The 17,334-nt window shown below is 46.9% G+C and overlaps 5 protein-coding genes; 1 reads left to right on the top strand and 4 right to left on the bottom strand.

Annotated features, from left to right (window-relative positions):
* Positions 1-432: 432 nt before the first annotated feature.
* On the bottom strand, positions 433-1,943 carry GSTUM_00007082001 (uncharacterized protein). XM_002839150.2 has 3 exons: positions 1,517-1,943; positions 840-1,462; positions 433-771 (listed from the first exon to the last, which is right to left on the bottom strand). Exons 2-3 carry the CDS (start codon positions 1,295-1,297, stop codon positions 666-668), a joined length of 564 nt encoding a protein of 187 aa, XP_002839196.1. The 5' UTR covers positions 1,298-1,462; positions 1,517-1,943; the 3' UTR covers positions 433-665.
* A 33-nt stretch (positions 1,944-1,976) lies between these two features.
* GSTUM_00007081001 (uncharacterized protein) lies at positions 1,977-3,563 on the bottom strand (the record flags this gene model as incomplete). XM_002839149.2 has 6 exons in its annotated part: positions 1,977-2,335; positions 2,388-2,515; positions 2,578-2,649; positions 2,679-2,801; positions 2,836-3,201; positions 3,405-3,563. 6 exons carry the CDS (start codon positions 3,561-3,563, stop codon positions 2,260-2,262), a joined length of 924 nt encoding a protein of 307 aa, XP_002839195.1. The 3' UTR covers positions 1,977-2,259.
* Positions 3,564-3,567: 4 nt separating this feature from the next.
* On the bottom strand, positions 3,568-4,552 carry GSTUM_00007080001 (uncharacterized protein; the record flags this gene model as incomplete). XM_002839148.2 has 5 exons in its annotated part: positions 4,263-4,552; positions 3,932-4,167; positions 3,800-3,833; positions 3,673-3,728; positions 3,568-3,576 (listed from the first exon to the last, which is right to left on the bottom strand). Exons 2-5 carry the CDS (start codon positions 4,163-4,165, stop codon positions 3,568-3,570), a joined length of 333 nt encoding a protein of 110 aa, XP_002839194.1. The 5' UTR covers positions 4,166-4,167; positions 4,263-4,552.
* A 9,251-nt stretch (positions 4,553-13,803) lies between these two features.
* On the top strand, positions 13,804-14,231 carry GSTUM_00007079001 (uncharacterized protein; the record flags this gene model as incomplete). XM_002839147.2 has 1 exon in its annotated part: positions 13,804-14,231. One exon carries the CDS (start codon positions 13,804-13,806, stop codon positions 13,966-13,968), a length of 165 nt encoding a protein of 54 aa, XP_002839193.1. The 3' UTR covers positions 13,969-14,231.
* Positions 14,232-14,258: 27 nt separating this feature from the next.
* On the bottom strand, positions 14,259-16,288 carry GSTUM_00007078001 (uncharacterized protein). XM_002839146.2 has 4 exons: positions 16,081-16,288; positions 15,695-15,966; positions 15,529-15,579; positions 14,259-15,464 (listed from the first exon to the last, which is right to left on the bottom strand). Exons 1-4 carry the CDS (start codon positions 16,176-16,178, stop codon positions 14,311-14,313), a joined length of 1,575 nt encoding a protein of 524 aa, XP_002839192.1. The 5' UTR covers positions 16,179-16,288; the 3' UTR covers positions 14,259-14,310.
* Between the last annotated feature and the right edge of the window lie 1,046 nt (positions 16,289-17,334).

The following is a 17,334-nucleotide window of genomic DNA, read 5'->3' as shown; positions in this document are numbered from 1 at the left end:
ACTGATTATTCAGGAAGTTGAAAATTGGATCAGAAAACTACATTCAACAAATTATTTTTCCTATGATCCTCTTTCCATGGTAGTAGCAGTTTTGCTATAAAGTGGGTCATACAGGATACATCTAATAGGATGGTATCTTTGCAAACTTGAACAGGGAGAAAAAAAGAGAGAAAAAAGTGTATTCAATGAGATTAATCTCAGTTCCCCGTCGTCCTCGATTTTTACTTCCATATCCGAGTACTGTACAATACAATACAAGAGTGCACGGTGCTGTACCGATCCTCGGACATAGCGCCACCTCGACAAACAGTAACACAACTAGCCCAATGATAGCAAATACCTAATCCACAACACTTTCAGTGAGGCTAGCACGCCACAAACTGCATCTCTAGTCACAGCCCCAAGCACTTCACAAATTAGATGGATGAAAGGCACAATTACACGTGATAGGATAAGGGTACAATTGAAAATCACTAAAGCCGCCCAAGAAAATCACCGGAAAACAAGACAGAACAAGACCCATGAAGATTTTTGATCAAGAAATATACGGTACCATCGACCGGCCTTCCCTAAACAAAAAAAGAGAAAAGAGTAGAGAGGGTGAAAAAGGCGATATACGGTAGAAGAGATTGAAGAAGAAAAAGTAAGACACGATGACATAAGTATCAATACCACCCCTTTCTCCTACTCCCGCTTCCCTTTGCGGGAGCTCTGCCAATGACCCAGACTCCACGGCGGTTATCGTCGATCATAGGTCTTCCATGCGAGAAACTGCCCAATTGTCATTAGCAAACATGCCCCCCCAAATCCAATCCAGAAAAGACAAGAAAAAAACATACTCAATCTCACTTCTAACCCTGCGAACGCCCTTGGCTTTCCCCTCATAAACTCTCATCTTCTCGAAGAAAACGTAACTCCCATAAAACATGCCACATTCCGCACCCGCAGTCTCACCCTTCTTCTCCATGAACCTCCTGTAGGTATTGGCGTTCACGTTACCAATGGCCTCACGAAACTTCTTTTGTGTGACCTTGGAGTACTTCGGGTTGCGGAAGAAGGCACGGATTTTGCGGCGGAGCTCATCACAGGAGTCATAGACTGGCACTGAATCCGTGGACTCTCCGGGGAGAGGGATCGATAGGAAGGGGAGGTCCGGATCCGCCGGCTCTTGCTCGTCGGTGTGGGCGGAGCGGTCCAGGTAGACGTTAGTGGAGATTGGGACCAGGGTTCTATCGACTGCGGGGTAGGAAGTGGCGGGGACGGGAGCCGGAAGGGCAGTGGCTGGATCCGGTACCATGGATGTGGTAGCGGTGGTGGTGGTAGCGGTGGCGGTGGAAGGTGTAGACTTCGTAGCACGAGCTCCACGGCCTTTCTTGGGCGGGACGCGCTGGAATGCCTCTGGGGCCATCTGCCCGAGGTCGATCATTCCACTGCTCATCCTGTTCTTGGGTAATTTGTGCCTCTTGTATCCCGTTAGTATGTTTGCTCTCGAAGATTGTACAGGCACGACACGTACAGGAATGATTGCTGTGTGGAGGAGATGTGGAATTGTGTTTGCGGGTGGAGAAGGGAAAAGAGGGGGGGGGAACAGGAGGAGGAGAGTACTTGGGTGCCAGTACAGGTTTTGAAAAAAAAAAAGAATGTCTGAAAATTAGGGTAGCCCAGGAGACGAGCGCTGAAGCTAGCGAGAGTTTAAGCACAAACTAGGATACGAGTCTGCCCCCATGACGCGGATCACGTGATTTTTACGTCATGACTCCGAGGAGAGGGTTGTGGATTGCAGCAAGGGAACAGTAAGGGGCCCAAACGACGAACCAGAATGACTTTTGGGGTCCTATCCACTCGAGCACGGTATCATAGCTGAAACACGTGTTGTGCCCTGTGCACGGAAAGCGAAAACGCGGCTCAGGAAGTGCCAGCACCATGGATCCATTGCAAAAAACTTGTACTCGTACCGTCGTAATTTGGTTTAAAATAGGGGAACTGCTAACAAACCTTCCGTGAAGATACCGGCACTCGAGCACCTGCTTCACCGAAAACACTACATACAAAGTAAAAGCATCCGTTTCCCTTCCCCTCATAACTAGAAAACCCAATCGTGATCCATTGAATCCATTCCTGTACCTTTTGAGGTCCTTAGTTGCCTATGATAAGGGTATGGAAAAACGAGCGATGCGCCATGGGAGACAATTAACAGCCGCAACAACCGACGAAAACCACCCCCCCCCCTATCTAACTTACCCCCCACTACCTAGAGATCTATGCTGTCAACTTCAAGAACCAATCCGCGAATAGAACAGTCAACATTGCGTGTGGTGCGATGCGAACGTAGTATCTATCAATTGTCAGATTCTAGTCGAAAATAAGGTACAACTGGTAAGACTTACGTTCCGAAACCTCTGTAAAATCTCAACAGTCCCTCCTCCTTAGCAACCTTCATGGCGCAGTCCAAGCTTCCCTTGTACGGGAGCTTTCCATCGGGACCCTTGGTTTGCTTCTGCAGTCTGGTTTTAACCTATCCCGTTGCTGTCTGTTAGCCTCCTATTGTTTGGCATCGTCAACGGATCTGAGACATACGAAATCGAACGGCAAGCTGAAAAAACTGGCGAAGAAGCCCGCAACCGCGCTGGCTGCAATTCCTCTCCCGACCTCTGCGTTTTTCCCCTTCCCAAGGACACTGTCGAATGCCTCGATCTTTGCGAATCGAGCTTTGCTCTCCGAATAGAAGGCCAATTGACCGAAATTGAGGGCCATAGCTCTAGCAACTGTGGGCAAGCAACCATTCCATAGTGCGGCAATGCCTTCCTCACCCGCAATCCTTCTGAGGGCATTCACAACGCTAGTGTAATTTTTTCTCTCCGCCAAGGGTCTCAGTCCATCGGATTGCATTCTGATAAGCGCCAAATCTGCCGGATTACCCAAGACTGCACCTAACCCACCGGCGGATAGTGCTGCCAGCGTTCTCTCGCCAAATGTTACGGGACGACCCTCAGCCTTGGCATTGGTGGTGATTTTATTCATAAACGTTGTGAAGAATCCCATTCGGGCTGTTGTATATACTGCTTGACGGAGAAGACCAGCGGAGAGACCGCTGTAGAGATCAAGGAATTTGCCTTGCTTGATTATGTCACCGGCTACTTTGAAAGCAGAGGGTCGGATGGCGTCCTTGCGAACACCTTCGCCAGCTAATTGAATACGGACCTACGGAATTCCATGTCAGAAGGGGTTTATTTAATCGTTTCCCGATATGATATTCGGAATTCGGGGTTTGCGTTGATTGAGAATTGGTATAGGGTTAGGGTTATATTTGAGCGGGAGCTTAATCGAGCTGAAGAGCTAAAGCTCATGAAAAGTTCCGCCCTCCCGCCAACCAGCAAACCTTTCCGAGAGGCGGGAAAACACACCTTGACCATGTCTACCGGCTGAATAACACTCGTTGCGATCATTCCTGCTGCTCCCCCGTTCAGGAAGGGAAGTACACTGCGAGTAATGGGGTGGTGCAAGAAGTCTGATTTGCCACCGCGACCGACGGAACGGCCTGGTGCCGCTGCTGCTGCCGACATGATTCTACCGTAGCTGTTGTCTTCCTTTAGCGGGCGGGGAATTGAAAGCGACTTCTAGATTTCACTAGGAGGGAGAGAAAGGGAGTGATGGAGAAGATGAAGGGCATACCTTTGAAAGGAGAAAATAGACCGGGGTTGGAAAGGTCAGAACCAGGACGTTGGGAGCTGGAAGAAGGATACAATGTTAGCCGGTTCCGTCGGCTCTGGTGCGGACGCGGTAAAGAAAGGGCCGGTACGAGTATGTATGTAGCGTAGCTGTGAAAAAAGTTTCTTAAGGGTGTCACTCACAGTGGTGGGGTGAGTAGAGGGGGGGAGGTGAGGAGGAAAAGAGGAGGAGGGTAATAAGTGAGGAAGAAAAGAGAAGCGACAGGCACAGGATAGATGATAGAATAGAGCAAAAAAAAATGAGGGGTATCTTGAGTTTTGCGCTTTCGCTCCCGCCGGGGTGCGTAGCACAGGTCATGTGTAGGTGCTCCGGATCCGTCAATCTTGACAGCAATCATTAATATCGCTTCCACAATCCCCCTCACATTTCGAAGCTCCACACCCGGTACCGGTAGACAATTCATTCCAACACCAAATGATAATGCCTCTCCCTCCATCCCTAAGTTATCACTCATGTGCCGGACCTCCGCGCCCATCACACCAGCAGCGGCTATGTTTGTTAATTCATTTTTTATTATTACCGGAATAACCTACAGCGAGCAGATAGCAATTCAGCAACTAGTGGGAGTATGCGCTCCCTTCACCCATCCATCCAACCCTTTCCTTCCCACTCCCAACAAAAAAAAGACTCTTTTCCCCGGTCTCTCCCTCCCCCATCCCTACGGTGGTAAGTTAACCGTAGATAATGGTATTAAGATAGCCAGCCTTGTTCCGAGGTAGATTCTTTCCCTCCGAGCGAGGCGAGAATGACTCGGGTTAGGAGGGTTACGTAAGATGACCCTCAACAACCGTACCTTTTCTCCGTTGAAGAAGGCATAGAGAGCATGGCAAGATCTCGAGAGAGAAAAGGTCAGAGGTGGGGGGCTTTATATCTGTTAGAAAGTAGCATGACATGTGGATTGATCTCTTTTTTTTATTTTCGCTATTTTTATTTTTATTTTTTTTTCATTTTCCCTCCGTAGTTTTCGCCCTGCACGATGCGATGTCACCACACTGGCTGTAAATTAATCTAACCCCCCCGGAGACAGCCTTTTTTTCTTTCGATTACTCTGCCATGTGAGGAAGGGACCGAGCCCGGAGGGGCATCACACTGTAATTGAATTTGTAAATTTACTGTCTTGTATTGTTTTTTGTTAGCTGCTTCTGATAAGACCGACACTTCTCAGATTGAGGGAGCTTCTTATCATGTTCGGTTAGGCTGACGCCCAGAGTGGGGGTGCGGGGTAACAAGCCTCGCATGCGTGGGAAACTAAAATCGTGGAATCTGGGGAAAAGCCTGGACAGAAAGTGAAGGCGCTGGAATGTAAATTACCATTATTCTAACTCCAATGCTTACCGGTGCGTGTACCTGTACAGTACTGTATAGCACCATATCTATCCTTCGAATCAGTAGAATAGTCTGACGGGATGAGGTGCTCGAATAGGTGTTTGGTGCACTTTGCTTCTTTATCTTGGGACCGCGATTGAAAATTGGGAGAAAAAAGTGATTGCCAGGTTTTATGCAAAGTTAAACGAGCAGCAGGAGATCAGTGGGGGACAGCGGCAGCTTACTGGTGGACCAACCAACTGCCGAGAATGATATCCCAACACCGGTTAGAAAGTGTAAACCATCAGAACCTATGATAACACGACCCGATTTTCATGAGTTGGTCGCAATAACTGGAATTTCCTCCCCGTCTTAGATTCTAACGTATTTTATGGTGTAACCGGTCACGACGGAGTAACCGACCACCTATCACACAACAATCCCCTTCTTTTGATCCTACTGCAGAAGCACAACCACGGCTCAGTATGCCAAAAGTGAAAGGCTGTACTAATTCTGCCTATGAGAGTTGCATTAGCAGTGCGCTTGCTGCTTTAAAAGAGAATGAAACTCTTAGTATTCAAGCTGCAAGCGAGAAATTTAGTGTTTCCCGTATAACCTTGCAAGACCGGCAGCTCAACAAAGTTAAACCTCACAATGAGGCTTATGAAAGACAGCAGTTGCTTACTGAAGAGGAGGAGAATGAGGTAGTACAGTGGGTTAAGCATTTAGATACCATTGGCATTCCACCAAGGCTTATACACTTACATGAAATGGCATATGCAATCTTAAAGCAGCACCCTGAGGGAGAACATAGGTCTGAAGGAAAGCATTGGATATCCAGGTTTCTGAACAGGTATCAGGAAATAGCAAGCCGATTTTCGAGCCAAATTGATTACTAGAGAGAGTCTACTGGGTGTCCAGAAGGAATTAAAAGCCTTTTTGACCATCTTGGGGAGGTAAAGTCCGGATATCACATTGGTCCAGACGATATTTGGAATGCAGACGAAAATGGATTTGCGATAGGGGTAGCAAAGAGGGGAAAGGTGTTGTGCTATTGCAAGCGACGAAATCTACGAGTATGGCATACAGGAAGTCATGAATGGGTTACCTTGATGGAAGCCATATCTGCTGCTGGGGAGTTACTCCCACCACCTTATATCTATGAAGGTGAAGTTCACCTAATGGGTAACCATGACTATGAGGAAAGAGATTTGGCTCATTTTGCAATTTCCAAAACTGGATGGACTAATGATGATATTAGTGTTTGGTGGTTGAGAGAGGTTTTTGAACCTAGAACAAAGAGTAGAAAATCATGACTTTTAATCCTCGATGGTCACTCTTCACATTTGACTGTTGAATTTATTGAATATGCGCAATCTCACGACATTCAGCTTCTCTGCTTTCTGAGTCACTCTACCCACATCTTATAGCTGCTAGATGTGGTTCTTTTTAGACCTCTTGCAACCTACTATAGCCATGAAGTAGATTCATGGTCTCGTGCTCATTCTTACCAAACTCTCAACAAGGGAGATTTCTTTCCACTTTGCCAAAAAGCCCGACAGGCAGCCTTCACGAAGCTAAATATCAAGTCCTCCTTCATTGCAACTAGAATTTATCTCTACCATTGTGCATGCGTTCTTGAAATTTTGCAACAAGTTATCCCATCCTCCACACAGCTGATTGAAGTTACTACTATCACTTCTACCCTCCACTCTCCTGCCAATAACCTTCCTCTAAAGATTACCTCAGCTACTCCTCCTACCAACCTCAAAGAAGTCACTCACCTTAAGAACTTATTACAGTCCTCAAATAATATTGAGGATATTAAGAAAGTTGGACTTGCCCTGGGTTCCACAGCCGGCACAGCCATGGCAGCAGCAACAATTGCTTAAGAGATGGTTAGACAAGTTGCAGCAGCCCTGAAGAAGAGCAAATCTGATCGATGTCATATTAGTAAAGCTAAACTAATATCATGACATGATCTTGATCAAGCCTGAAAGGATCGATTAGGGAAGGAGATCAAAGCTCAAAAGAGAAAGAAAGTAAGGAACACAAAGAAAATACTACAGTATAACCAAAGGAAAACACCCTCAGAAAACCCACCGAATGATAGAAGGCAGCATGCTTGTCCAACACCGGTGCTGATAAACGAATGCAGCATCCCTGGACCTATTATCCCATCTCCAACACTAGGTACTATTTCCACTGCACTTGGTCAATCCCACCACTCTCCTCTCAACAGAATCAGTGACAATGCTACATCTAGCAGAAGTTAAGCTAGCTCTCGGTCCTATTTCATGGTTAGTTTGCCCTACTTAATATCCTGATATTTGTATTGTTATCTAATGTCCCGCAGATTGAGATTTTTCCAGTACTACATTATCTATATACTCTGATTTATGACTTTTTTTTTTTCTTTTCTTTTTCTTCTCAGTTTGCCTTGCATCTTTGAACCTATCAGTATTACGGAAGTTTTTACTCAGATGTTTGTAGTTGTGTTATGTGCTTCGTTGTCTCCCTTATAGTGATTTTCTGGGGTGGTCGGTATCCCGGTCGTGGCCGGTTGCACCGTAAAATACGTTAACGCACCGACCTTGATGAGGGCACAGTGAGACGACTGGCCCGGGTTTCTGACTTCTGTGCTTATTTTTAGCGCACCTGTTCAGCGCCAAAGCATGGAGAAAATACAGGAGATAATCTTGATAGTCTACCCGAGTAGGGGCTTCAATATAGGGCATGGTTAGAGGCCCGGTTATAGAAATCGTTCTGAACGATTTCTGAAAGCGAAGGTCGAAACTTACAGTATCATAAGCCAAGACGCCAGGTCTCGATGTGCTTGAGTAATGGAGTGGGATTGCTTCAAATCTGTTAATCAGTGTTTGGTGCAGTTGATAAAGTATACCGATGTGGTATCGTGTCAGGGTACTGTACAGTATTCGTGAAAGCGCTTCCAATTTCAATGCTTTAATTGGAAGTGTTTGTTGTCCAGATTTGTAGTATGACAGTGCTGGTGGCTAAGCGGGATACTGTATGATACCGCAGGAATTTTGTATGTAAGGGAGAAACAGGGAGGTAGTATTGCATGGGACAATCACCACAATTGGTCTGCAGTCATCCTTTTTGGTCAGGCCCTTGGGTTTATTCTCAAATACAGGAAATCAATGGAAAACACCCTAAAGTATCTCCTGGAGGCTAAATAACATAAGAAACTTCAACTCCCTGTTTTAGAACAGGTAAATGACATATAAGTATCAAAATCGTAATGTCATACCGGTGGTTGGAAACAACCAAGGTCCTGGGACCCTAAGTTGGACCCTCTTGTGTAAGGAAAAACCTCCACTCACATGAATATAAGAAGAAAACTTTCAAACAAGCTCCCTTCCCCCTTTAATATATTTCCATTGGCTGATTATGGTTGTATGTTAAGCATCTCCGGGTCCTTCCCTTTCCCCTAGTAGCCCAAGGATAGACAGTTCACAATAGTTCACAATCGTACATAATATGGTAAGAGGTCTGGGCCACGGCCCCAGAGCGCTCACATAACAGGTCTCGATCCTCGCTTGACCGATCTGGTTGTATGATATCATACATTGAGGTGGCTTTTGTTGAACCTCATTTGGTGAATTCCGGAGGCCGTGAACTTAGGGCTACCGGCAATTTTAGCTGATGTAATATGAGGGCAAGGCGATGTAAGATACGACAATATCCTCCCCAAAGCTCTAGGACCTCATGCTTGCTACTATCAAACACTTTTCTCCCCCTATCACCATAAGCGTCCTAGAAAAGGCAGAAAATTTTCTACCCGAGCGTAATACTAGGCAGAGTATCATACGCCCGGGAAAGGTTTACCTCAGGGGGGAATTGGTTCGATATCCCTTCCCATGGTGGTGATGGCACTATGAAGGGTGAAATAAAGAACCACGGTTCAAGCCTTGTTACTGTGATACCTCCCTGGTGATTTGATGTGGGGGGTTACAGGTTCAACTGATACAGGAGACTCTACAGGAAGGCCAATGAATCCACGCGGGGATCCTTGGGGGTCAATAAACCGTCACTACCACGATCTGCTTAAACTGCTGTATCCAATTCACCAAGTAGTTCTGCGCACCCGGACCTAGAAATTGACCAGCAGGCCAATCACTTAAATGGGCACTCAATACCCTTACTCTCTGGTTGACAGGCACGTGAGCAAGACACAGCAGCTCCACTGGTAGTGGTCCCAAGCGGCTAGTCCGGCTATAGTTTTTAGGAGCCTGGGTCAGTCCGGTCGAAATTATCCACTGCCGCTAGATTCCTGGGCTAGGCCGGGCTTCGGTTTTGAAGGTCGCTGTTTTGTACGATACTGTATTGAACGGTGGCTGGTATCCTATGGGAAACACTAATACGAGGGCTATCGCTGATTCGGGGATCTGTTAGAATACCGTAGAGTCCAGTGGAACTCACCGTCTCCCAATTCAGAGACAAAGGCTCCTGAGAAGTACTAGCGTTTTTCTGACACAGTATAAGATCAGCCCCTAGACGCGTTGGACCCCATCAACTGGTGCTTGCAGTTCTATTGACTTGTCAAACTAAACCTACCCTGGGCAGGAGATAATAAGTTAGTGGTCTTCGCGGGGTTTTACGTTATTGTGGGACTTCTCTCGTGTTGGTGTGAATGGTCATCTAGTAGCGCTGGATCTAAAGACTTTCTCGGTCTGGATCGCATTGCACCTCGTCCGTTTTTTCACCCGAGCAGGGTTTTCGCCGCCATTCAGAAAAATTGGCTCCCTTCCCGCGATAAAAGCCTTTTTTCCACACCTTCCATCAGGTAGGCTGCCTGATTCCGCTTTCCTGTCTCTCATTTTCCCCTCTCCTTTTGTCCCCAAATATGTAGGTACGCTTGCTCACACGTCAGTCGCAAAATCAAGAGCGGAGTCATTCATCCAACCATTTCTCGCGAGTGATATCTCGTGAATCTGTTCAGCTACGTTTGTTGAACTTGCTAATATTGCTTATTGTTACAGTGAATGTGCGTAGGGTACGTACCGGGTGCTGCGTATGCGTTTCCGTAGTTAGATGATTTCCGGTGTTTTTCCCAGTGTTTGCTTTATGTAGTTCTACACCTTCTTTTTCTTTTCTCTCCACTCTTCTTCCGACAATAAAATTCATCGCTTTCTAAGATACAATTCGCAACACTTATGATATCATGCATGCTGGAGAATAGAGATACAGAGGGCTCTCACAATGTTTCAACCTTTGTGCTATATCCACAGGGGTGCTCGTAAAAACTCAATATCGTTCTAAAAACGGTGCTTATCATTGATAGGTAGATTCTAGTAGCCATGTGATCTATTTACTATAAGAATCCTAGGAAATGAGCACAAAGAGAGGCGTGAAACGCCAGAAACGCCAGAAAGGCGAAAGATAAAATGGGATGTGACTCACTTTGGCGATATTATATCCTAATATATTTGGCAGAAGGTGTTTGGGATGGCTCCCTTTGGTGTTTGGCACGATGCGGTTAGAAGCGAGCTGGACCTGCGGCTCGTTAGGGCCATGGTCGACTGGGTCCAAGCTCTCAAGGGGTCATGAATAGTCGCTCGAAATTGGTGAGGATTTCTATTGTTTGTAAGCTCCACTGAAATACAGAAGTTTCTCTGGTGATCTCTTGTATCTCCCCCCCACTTCAGATTCCCTATTTATATTTGATTCAACTCTCGTGCCATTTCTCATCCTTTATCACAAAATAAATTCACCACTAGGCTCAGTCCAAACGCCCTTCCGGTCCTCCCGATATAGCAGTATTGGCTTATCATAGTAAGTATTTTTTATTTTTATTTTTTCCACGTCTCGGTGCAATTAGCGCCCGAGCTTGCATCAGCTATCTGCTAGGCTTCGGAGGCTCACGCTGGGCCCGAGAAAAAATTTCAACATCCTGGAGCGAGCCATGCTGGTAGAAATTGGGATTGCGAGGTTCAAATTTGTTACTTTTTTTCCGTTTACTAATTGCCAACTCTTGATTCGTTCAGCCCACCAGAAAGGATCTCGACAGATTCACTCGACCCCCCCCCCTTCCCCCCCTGGCGGTGATCCTCTTAGTTGCTTTTTAGGACAAGGGGGGGGAGGGGATTGCTTTGCTCCATTATTACTGCTGCTGTGTTGGTCGTAAATCACACCTATGATGAATGGTGATTTTTATAGTAACGGGAGTCGCCCGAGAACATCCTGTGTATCATGGAGCTTCCCACGAGTCGGTTTTTTCATGCAGGTTTCCACAGCTGAGAACCTGGACTCATGTATTGCGAATCGGTCACTAGGGTGCGCTTCTTGGTTAACCGTGGGATGTCGATGAATGATATATGCCTGCGGCCATCTAGAAGGTACACCCATCGATATTTGTACGGGTAGGCGAGTGATTAAAAGTGATTATCCAGGTTGCTGCTACCGGGGAAAGGAGGGAAGAGCGGCTCGATGCTGGATCTCAGAGGTTTTAATAAATCCCCGGGAAGGTATGATATTCTATTACCACCTCCAATCGGGGGAAAAACGAGCTCGCAGAAAGGTGTCCATAAATACCGCCACACTTATTGCTGAGAAATACCACCCTATAGTACCAAGCTGTACCAATTGCATATAAACAGGGGATTTTTTTCTTCTTCATTTTTTCTTGTTTGCTTCGTTTTTGCAAGCAAATGTTCTCCTACAGCAGAGGGGATCAGTCAACCGACAGTGTCCGAAGGGCCAATCGCTTCTGAGCTAGGGTCCCTCGATATCCTTCCTTTTTTGCACTCGAACGAACGTAAACCCCTCAAGATTACAATGGTCAGGGAAGGATTGGTGGTACGAGCAGAGGTGCGGTGTCAATCCTGATCAAGAATTAATGTCTCGAAACCAAATCGCTCCACGGCTCAAAAGAACCAGAGGGGAAAAGAAAATAGACTCTCGATATATGCTAGCATTTTCTTAGAAGTGCCTAAGAGGGAATTGGGGTTTTCTTGGAGCCATGCTTATCCAGTGTATCACTACTATTGAGATTCTAGCGATGCACCATACCGTTATAAAATTCCTGTCCCTGATCCTCGGGCAGAGTAGATCACAAATCCGTGGGACCGTGCAGCACTAAAAAAAAAAGCACTCAGGATGGGTGCTGCGTTAAGCTACCGGTATGTGACGCTTCTATAAATAGAAAATTTCCCCACCATTAGCGACTCCGACGAGAGATACAGGCTCATAAGATAAAAGCACCCTTCTCAGAATGCCTGTCGTGATGTCAGTCAGGTCCGGTGGTGTTTGCGGATTTCGTATGGGAATTTGCACGAGTCGTTTGTTCCGTTATTTCCTAAGATCTACCGCCCGCTCTCAGTACTGTGAGTTACTCGAGTACTACTGTAAGAACTCGAATAGACAGACCATGTGCTAGACATCGTATCATAGTCCAAGATTTCCCCCTCTGGAAAAGGGGCGAAATACATACCAAGCAACATACCGGTAGTTTCTGGGACTGATAGGAAAAGAAAAAACACGAAACCTTACGGGGAGAGGGAACTCGAGCGTCCTGTCACATACCGGTAGTCCGGCATTAACTCATGTCCTGCCATTGTGCCGCAACAGCACAAAAGAGGTCTAACTTACCATCATCCGACTTGGCAAACACGCAGACGTGCTGGTACGAGTACGGCATCTAAGCTAAGATAGCAGTCTTCATCAAACGCCTATTCCTGCCTTGGTTCGAATCGGGAGCATGCGGTCCAGCGCAGCGTGTAACTTAACTCCAGAACCCCCTCCCCCGTTAACTCATATCTTACAGCGCATTTCTCGGATACTGGAGCATCGTTTCATTTATTTATTTTTCCTTTTTTTTTCTCCCGGTTATTTGACGGTAACTTACCGTACAGCGCTCTGCAGCAGGTCTAGAAGTGAGTACGGTATGTAATTACCGGTATACTTCCCGGGGCAGAAATTGCCCCACCAGGAAGTAACACCCCCCTGCCAGAACCTAGAGCATGGAACCTCCTGAGAGGATTCTACCGGTCTTCCTTTTATTCTGTGCATATGGCGAGTACGAGCTGCGTGCGGCTCCTGGTCTTTGAGTATTGCCTACTCGAGTATATTATACTCGGGGGGGGAGGGGAGGGTGTGGCATTCAAAATCGGAAACTAGCGCGGCCGAGGTGAAGTTGACAACATTTTGTGTGGGAATTTTATTATCGCAACGAGAGCGTATGGAATAGGGGTAACTTATTTCTGATCCTGATAAAAAAACATCATGATGTTGTTGTACGGTACCATACTTGGCAGCTGCTCCCGGTTGCTATTTGTCCCAAAAGACCTTTAGCTTCCAATCTTTGTTGTGTGTGGCCTGGTCCTGTGGTAGGGAGTTCGGGCGGTCGCTTTTTTCCGATTTTTAACGACTTCCTCGAGTACTCGAGTAATAATGGATGATTTGAATTATCCTCCTCGTCCAGTCCCCTTCATCCCCCCCCCCACCTCAGCCGTTATATATTAGAAAAAATACTGCAGAATAGTTCTGAAAGGGTCACGTACCGTATTTCTAAGGCTAGCATAACATACTGGTATGATAACTCCAAAAAAAAAGCGGGCAGTGAACAAATCTAGGTCGAAGCCCGCTGCAGGTCTCAGACCAAGGTTGTAATACCGGTGTCATATTATCGCTCTATAACCTGTCTGCACGAATAGGGTTTCCAGGTTTCGGCTGGGTGCGTGCTGAGATATGTCGCTTCGACGCTTCTCGAGTGATCTCACGTGAATCCCTTGCTTGGTTGCTTGCTTGATGCGTCTCACATGTAATGATCGACGGGGCGGGTGGCGGAAATGGGAAGTGGAGCTTTATCTGCGGGGGGGGGGAAGGGGGGGTTGGTGTAACGACGGAGGAGGGAGGCGGCTTTTGTCTCTCCCTGTCGGTTTGCTGTTGATGTCCAACTTACCATATTGCTAGTTCTTTCTTTTTTTTTTCCCCCGCTTCACTTTTTACTCCGCTTTTGTTCGGACGGAGGAAAGCAATCCCTGGTTCGAAAAGGTATATTTGATCTAGGCATAATTACATTTTTTATCCGTTGATGTTACCTTATATCATTTTACACCTCCGATAATCGTAGCGCAGAGCGAGAGAGTAAACAATAAGAAACAGATCCCTTCCCCTATCTTCCGACATGCACGTCCTCTACGGAACGCACCCGCTCGCTCATGGATTAAGCGGGGAAACAAAAAAAAAAAAAAAAAAAAACGTACAAAAAGGAAACTGGAAAACAAGAAACAAAAAACAAAAATTTATAATTCTTTAAACCTCGCCGTGACTGCCCTCAATGTGAGCAAGCCCGGCCTTTCCATCAGAGCCGTTTCCGGTGGCATGCATTTTTTCGTGGCTGTAAGTAATTGATGGAACGAACCCCTGGGAGTGCCATGCCTTGTCGACAGTCATGTAGAGCTGGTCGACGTCCTCGAGAGAGAGTCCCTTGGTCTCGTAGATGAAGAAGTAGACGAAAGCAATGCAGATGAAGCAGCATCCACCCCAGATGAAGAAGATATTGAGTCCAAGGTTGGCGTTGCCTTTGCCTTTGGCGACAAGGTAAGGGGTTGAGAAACCGATAGCCCAGTTGAGAAGCCAATTGGTTGCGGTGGAAATGGAAAGACATTTGGCACGGACCTTAAGGGGATAGATCTCACCGGTAACGACCCAGGTGCAAGGACCCCAAGAGCAGGCGAAGAAGAAGATGTAGAAGCAGACGAACGCGATGAGGACATTGTTTGCGACGGCGGTGAAAGAGGTAACACCCACGATTGCGACAATGAATTGGCAGAGGCACATACCGACGGCGCCGAAGAGAAGGAGATTGCGACGACCCATTTTCTCAACCATCCAAAGACCGGGAAAGGTGGAGATGACATTGACCAAGTTAGTGATGAGACCGATCAGGAAAGCGTTCTGGATACCAGAGTTCTTGAAGAATTGAGTTCCGTAATAGAAGATGAAGTTGATACCGGTCAATTGCTGGAGGGCCTGAAGTCCGCATCCGGTCAACAATCTCTTGATCATGTCGGGCTTCAAGCAGTCTGCATAAGTAGCATTTCCGACACCCAATGACATCTCGTAGTCGTGGATAGCCTTGATTTCGTTCAACTCCTCGACGATGGCAGGGTGGTCGGTTGGGAGAGAGCGGAGACGACTCATACTCTTTGCAGCAGCCTGCATGTTGTCCTTCTTGATATAGTAGCGGGGAGTCTCCGGAAGGATGTACATGCCGCCGGCCAAGATGGCAGCCCAGATGAACTGAATGGCTAGTGGGATACGGTAGGAACTGGCATCATTGCGGGCGTGAGTTCCCTGGTTGGCGCAAGCGGCGAGGAGGAGACCAATGGTGATGGCCAATTGGTAACAACCGACGATGGTTCCTCGGATCCACTTTGGCGCTGACTCAGATTGGTATAAAGGTACTTTGAGGGGAGGTCATGTTAGCCGATGGCAAGCGGGGGAAGTTTTCGGCGATAGGAAACATACCTAGTGCGGAAACTAGACCGACACCGAAACCAGCGACAACACGACCGGCGGCTGGCATTAAGCGAACATTAGCTCGTGCACCAAAAAGGAAAACTCGAGCGGGAGAAAAAAGGAAATTGGAGCAAAAAAAATAAAAAAGATAATGCAAAGACAAGTTGTCACATACCCATCAGAGGAATGGTGGTGGAAGCGACCTGGAAGGCAACACCGATGGAGAAGATCACGCAAGAAGCAATAAGGCCCATACGACGACCCAAGATGTCACCGAAGGGAGAGGCAGTGAGAGCTCCAAAGAAGGTACCAGCGGATAAGATAGAGACAATTAACGAGGTTTGACTCGAGGTCAGTGCCAATACACCCTGATCGTTCTTCTCTGTAGCGAACTCGGCCTGGAAGTAGTCCATGGCGAGGATACCATTGATGGTACCAGTATCATATCTAATTCATTGTCAGCTCTCAAGTACTGACACCGAGGATCCTTCCACGATCCCCTTCCGCCTCACTCATCCCCGAGAGAATTGGGAATTGAGAGGGAGAGTAGAAATAACATACCCGAAAAGGATACCACCAAAGGCGACGAAGACACCAATGACAATAGCAGGCACAGCCTTGCCGGCCTCGTTCTCTGGTTTCTTGATTAGGAAACCCATTGCTGATACTTGAGTTGAATTGACTTGAACGTTGAAGTAGGAAAAGTGAGATTGTTGGAAAATTAGATCCCCAGGGAATTCCCTCTCAACCTGTGACTGCAAAAACTTGGAGAGATGTTTGGGGAGAGGAGGATGGGAGGGGGTTAATATATGGGGGAAGGGGCGGAAGAGAAGAGCACCAAGAACCACACTTTCCTCCAAACATTTCTCTTCGGTGGAGTTCCCCCAGTGGGGGAAGAGTGCTGGGAAAGAAGCTAGGCCGGGGTTAATCTTTCCAGGTTTCCCATCTCGCGGGGACCCCGCTTATCCCCCCTGTGAATCACTTGTGACCGGATCATTAGCCCATCATTTCTCCCCTTGCGGGGAGCGCGTAATTTTTGGTTTTTAATTTTTAATTTCTGCGTTTCTGTTGGCCTACTTTCTCTGCAAGAACAAGAACCCCGAGGTCCGGTTCTTGGGAGCGCTCTCATTGCTTCTCTCTCATGTCCGTTTGCCATCGACCCCCAAATAGTCGTCGGTGCTGGAATCACTTGGGAACCTTTTTTATTTTTCACCTCTCTCTTAGAGAGTGGATCTGAACCTCTGCAATAGAGTCAACGGAGAGAAAATATTGAGGGAATTGAAGGACTGACAAACCGACCACCTTCGAGAAACGATAATAAGGCTTGATGGTGGCAGGTGGGGGAGCATCTGACGGTTGACAGGATCGGGTTCGTATGTAAATGGATGCATGAGACTCTGCCTGTCATGGAATGATATCATGGTTTACTTTAGGGACCTGGATCTAAGACACGCGACAATGGGCGCATTTGTTTGAATGATTTCTTTTTCCCGGAAAGGTAAGGTTAGCAGCTAAACGGATCCCAGTGGATCTCCTACCTGACTCCAGTAACATTGTATCAGCACTGGCAATTCAGGGATCAAGTTGGCTAGTTTAGTCGCCACCAATAGGCGAGAGCATTGTACAGGTACGTACTGTACTGGTACTCGGTAGAAGCACAGCACAACTCTTCCATGAAAGAACGGTAGCTTTAGACGCCATCCTCAGTTAGTAGACGGTGGAGCTATAGAAAAGTTCCTGGTAGACGGGAAATGTAGCATCATCATCATTATGGGACTTAAAAAATCTTTGACAGAACTTGAGCACCTCCACAGT

This window comes from Tuber melanosporum (assembly GCF_000151645.1).
Source record: "Tuber melanosporum whole genome shotgun sequence assembly, scaffold_31, strain Mel28".
In the NCBI taxonomy this organism is placed as follows: Eukaryota; Fungi; Ascomycota; class Pezizomycetes; order Pezizales; family Tuberaceae; genus Tuber; species Tuber melanosporum.
This window is presented reverse-complemented; position numbering and strand designations above follow the sequence as displayed.

Excerpts from the sequence above, each read along its gene's own strand:
- GSTUM_00007082001 (XM_002839150.2), bottom strand. The coding sequence starts at position 1,297 with ATGGTACCGGATCCAGCCACTGCCCTTCCGGCTCCCGTCCCCGCCACT. Across the intron at positions 772-839 it reads AGGGTTAGAAGTGAGATTGA|TTTCTCGCATGGAAGACCTA; the intron begins GTATGTTTTTTT and ends ACAATTGGGCAG.
- GSTUM_00007078001 (XM_002839146.2), bottom strand. The coding sequence starts at position 16,178 with ATGGGTTTCCTAATCAAGAAACCAGAGAACGAGGCCGGCAAGGCTGTG. Across the intron at positions 15,967-16,080 it reads TTTGGTGGTATCCTTTTCGG|ATATGATACTGGTACCATCA; the intron begins GTATGTTATTTC and ends ACAATGAATTAG. Across the intron at positions 15,580-15,694 it reads CACCACCATTCCTCTGATGG|CCGCCGGTCGTGTTGTCGCT; the intron begins GTATGTGACAAC and ends GCTTAATGCCAG.